Source organism: Aplysia californica, unplaced genomic scaffold (genome assembly GCF_000002075.1).
Source record: "Aplysia californica isolate F4 #8 unplaced genomic scaffold, AplCal3.0 scaffold00307, whole genome shotgun sequence".
Taxonomy (NCBI): domain Eukaryota; kingdom Metazoa; phylum Mollusca; class Gastropoda; order Aplysiida; family Aplysiidae; genus Aplysia; species Aplysia californica.
Window position 1 is genome coordinate 192337 of NW_004797577.1, and position 4228 is coordinate 196564.

The window sequence follows — 4228 nt, forward strand, 5'->3', positions numbered from 1 at the left end:
TGTTGGGGGGATGGGGGCTTTTTCGCATTTCATTTCTTTAGAGTTGGATTTATCTTACTTTTAAACCACGATCTGTTTCCACATTTGCACTTTTAGTAGAGTATGATTAAAGCACATGTATTCTGCTTGTGTACACAAAAGTTTACTCCACACGAGAGAGTGGCAGTATTCCTGACACTTGTTTGATCCGAGACCGACCTTCTCACATCCATGATTATATATCCTTCCAGCACAGTAAAATCACACTGTGTCGCCAGTGAAATGTTGCTCTTGTGCTTGTTATAAATTAACATTAATACACACCGATATTTGTAGATTTTCCGCTGAGTAGCGACGCAGATTGCAGCATCCCAGAGAGGTCCGTTGTCCATTGTTTCAGAAAGCAACATTCTTGCATTCCGGACACGTCCATTGACGATCTCTCCTCCCAAAGAGGTAAGAAAAGAATATAGCGATGCATAGCCATCCCAATGTGCTCATCTTTTATCCACACATGTATTCATTTCGTTTCTTTCCCTCCCCACGGATCAGTCTGTGGTCGCCCGAGACCTCCTGGACCGTATCTCTGAGCGCCTCAACTATGTGCCTATCTACATCAATTTCTCGGCGCAGACCAGCAGCAACAGGACGCAGGAGATGATTGAAGGGAAGCTGGAAAAACGACGGAAGAATATCATTGGTCAGTGTTGTCGTACTCTGTTCTGGTACATGTCAATGGAATATCATTGGTCAGTATTGTCGTACTCTGTTCTGGTACATGTCAATGGAATATCATTGGTCAGTATTGTCGTTCTAGGCTGTCCTGGCACATGCATGTCAATAAAATATCTTTGGTGAGTATTAATTACTGCTTTTGCTCCATGGCTTTCCCAGTGATCGGACGTTCCTTCCCAGACATAATTTCTACAATGAAACGCTCTGGGTTTTTGTTGTTTGGTTATTGTTGGTTCTTGTTTTTGTTGGGGGGGGGGCGGGGGTTGCCGTTCTGCCTGGCTGAGTTGTTTTGATTCCAAGCCAGATTTCTATGTCTTGTCCATGTCTTCTGTCAGGTCTACCCCTTCTTCTCTTGCCTTCTACCTTTGCTCCGAAAATCGGTACATGTAGCAGTTGCTCTGAACCCCGTCTAAGGAGTGTCATTATTTAGCTTTTTGTGCTGTATCCATCTGCATGCTGCTCTGGTACATCAATAGGACCATTGAACATTTTACACTCATTCCACTCAAGCAAACAAGCTATGATAAATGAATTTCGCTCCTTGTTATCTCTGCTTTAGTCTCATAGAACTAAATTCTCATAAAAATGCTGTAGACAATATCAAATCCCATTTCCCTTCTTTTTTTTTACCTTTTGCTGATCAATACTCTACAATTTATATGTATTAACCGATTCATCTTCATCAAATAGGAGCTCCAAAGGGAAAGAGGGTGATTATTTTCATCGACGACCTGAACATGCCAAAACTGGACACCTACGGCTCCCAGCCGCCCATAGAACTGTTACGTCAATACCTGGACTTTGGCGGTCTCTACGACAGAGAGTTCATGACCTGGAAAGACATCCAGGTACAGTCAGTCAACCGTCTCGAGTGTTCTGTTCGTCTTCCAGCGTGTTCGGAGCTTGGGAAGACAGTTAAAGCTAACCAAGTCTCGGATAAAGATAATCCTTTATGGAAATAATTGTTGTTGAGCTAACATTTTGGCTCAAGTCGTTTCAACAACTGACTTTTGAGATAGCGGACAAAAACAGTGTTTTGTCTTTTTAACATTGGTGACTCAGGTTAACTTTTTGAAAAGCTTTCTCGTGTTTATTTATTGGAACTCTATTTTTTTAATCATATAATGAAGACTAGGGGAAACATAAATGGCCTAATTCACTTTTGGTCTAAGTCGGACATAACCCAAGGACTATATTATTGTTCTTAGACCACGGTTTTTAGTTAATTTTTGTTTTAGAATATTGACTAACACATTGTTTAATGGGTTCTACAACCTCCCTCCTTCAAATTTGTAAGTTACCCTGAAGTAACACCTGTACTTCCCGGCATTTATTCTATCTGTATCGCAAGCGCAAATGGAAAAAAAAACTTTTCCACAGGATGTGACGTTGTCCGCGGCGTGTTCCCCGCCGGGAGGGGGGCGTAACCCCGTGTCTGCCCGGCTGTTCCGTCACTTCAGCATGCTGTGCATCCCGCCGCCCACGGAACAGAGCCTCAAGCTTATGTTTATTGTGAGTACATTTATGTTTATTGTGAGTACATTTATGTTTATTGTGAGTACATTTATGTTTATTGTGAGTACATTTATGTTTATTGTGAGTACATAAATACACTGGCCTCAACCCCCGCCTCCCTTCCAATACGCTACCCAACAATTACGAAGTTCTGTCAGTTTTGTACCTAGTTTTGAGAAATTTGACGTTAATTTTTTCTTATTTTCATTATATTGTTTAACTTATTCGAGTGCAATTCTTTCAGCAACAACTCTGAATCATCTTACAATTTTAAAAAGGCAGATAGAACATTTACTGGTTTCTGTCTGCATGGCCTTAGTTACTCAAAACGGCCAAAAATGTCAGTTAGAACGTGGCAATCCTAAGATAGCGAATTGTTGTTTCGGTTACACATGATGTTTTACCCAAGTCTCGTATCGAGGATCAATTTGTCGCTTTTAAGGACAAGTGGGCTTCCCAGATTTCGGGGGTTTTCAGAAATCTTGACCTACACCAAAAGTGGGCATTGCTCTACCTAATGGAGAAGCTTGGTTTTATTGGTGTGTATATTTGTTTGGTAAAAGAGAATACTCTCCTTGGGAGCTCTCGTGGCCTAGAGGTTAAAGTGTTGGCCTCTCATTCAAGGTCCCGGGTTCGAATCCGGGTAGCGACCGAAACATTTTCTTCTCTAAAATTGTCTCCTATCACCTCCTTTCCTGCTCTCTAGCAATGTTCTGTTGTTTGCTTTCTTTTCCACTTTCTGCCCCCACCCCCTCACCTACTTTGCCCCCTCCTCTGGGCTCCTGACTCTTTCTGCAGCCTTTCTCCTGCTACTCCTTGGCTCCTCCTTACTGCTGTCTTTCTGTCACACCCCTGATCTTCTGGTAGGAAAGATCTACATCTAGCCTTCTCGGATAAGGGCGAAAAATCTCGGAGGGCCCGTGTGCAAGTTGCGCACGTTAAAGATCCCTTGGTGGTCTAAAATCGATAAGAGTAGGCTTCGGCCGCCACCCGGGCAAAATTCAAAATTTCCTACCAACTTAAAATATTAGGTGTGTCCCGCGCGCTCATATGACCCTATGCAGTTACGAGCGCCGTAAAACACTTTACAAAAACAAAACAAACTCTCCTTGTCTTTTAAAGAAACTGAACAAGGGGCAAAACTTTACCTTCGATTTTCTCAAAACAGCATTTTTCGGATAGCCCCCTTGTGCTTTAAAGCGACGAATTAAAGTGTGGATTTTTTTTGATTTTTTTTTGGTCCTAAGGCAATTATCGGCGGTTTCTTCCTGGACTTCCCGCGAAACATTCGCACCCTGGCCGAGCCACTGGTCAACGCCTCCGTGGAGCTGTACTTCCGGCTGAGCACTGACCTCCTGCCCACTCCGGCCAAGTCCCACTATGTCTTCAACCTGAGAGATCTGTCCAAAGTCGTGCAAGGTACGGAGGGGTGGGGACGGGGGAGAGTAGTTGTTTGTAGCCAGTGGCAATCTTGAGAGTTCAAGAGAGAAAAGGGGAGACGTGATAGAAGATACAAATAAGACAGAAACATTCTCGCTTAGAAGCAAAACAGCTGAGGCACGTAGAATGGCGAAAGACAGAGGGTTTTTTGGTATTGTTGTTTTTGTTATTTTTTTGTTTGTTTTTGTGTTCGTGGTTTTTTGTGGGGGGGGTTGTTTGTCGTTTGTTTTGTTTTTTATTTGTTTGGTGGTTCTCTGGAGTGATTTTCTCTCCCACTATTTATCAAACATCCAATATTCTTATCTCCCCTCCTTCTTTTTTGTTTATTCTTTTTCTGTAACACCTTTAATCTTCGACACTTCTAATATAATGACCACCTAGTCATGTTGATAGCACAGTAAAACTCTTACTAAAACTATAAAACATGATCGGTTGGTTTTTTTCCTGTCACCCCACCAGGCGTTCTTCAGGCAGACTCGGGCATCTACAGAGACAAGAAAAGCATCGTCCGTCTGTACATCTCTCTCTCTCTCTCTCTCTCTCTCTCTCTCTCTCTCTC

General features: G+C 42.7%; 1 protein-coding gene across 1 annotated transcript in view; it reads left to right on the plus strand.

Annotated features, from left to right (window-relative positions):
* LOC101855959 (dynein heavy chain 6, axonemal) overlaps window positions 1–4228 on the plus strand; it is a gene marked incomplete in the record, with an annotated part of 98470 nt that overhangs the window by 52944 nt on the left and 41298 nt on the right. Inside the window, 4 exon segments of the mRNA XM_035970687.1 lie at window positions 463–679; window positions 1405–1562; window positions 2095–2226; window positions 3477–3648. Coding sequence (XP_035826580.1) covers window positions 463–679; window positions 1405–1562; window positions 2095–2226; window positions 3477–3648 — 679 coding nt within the window.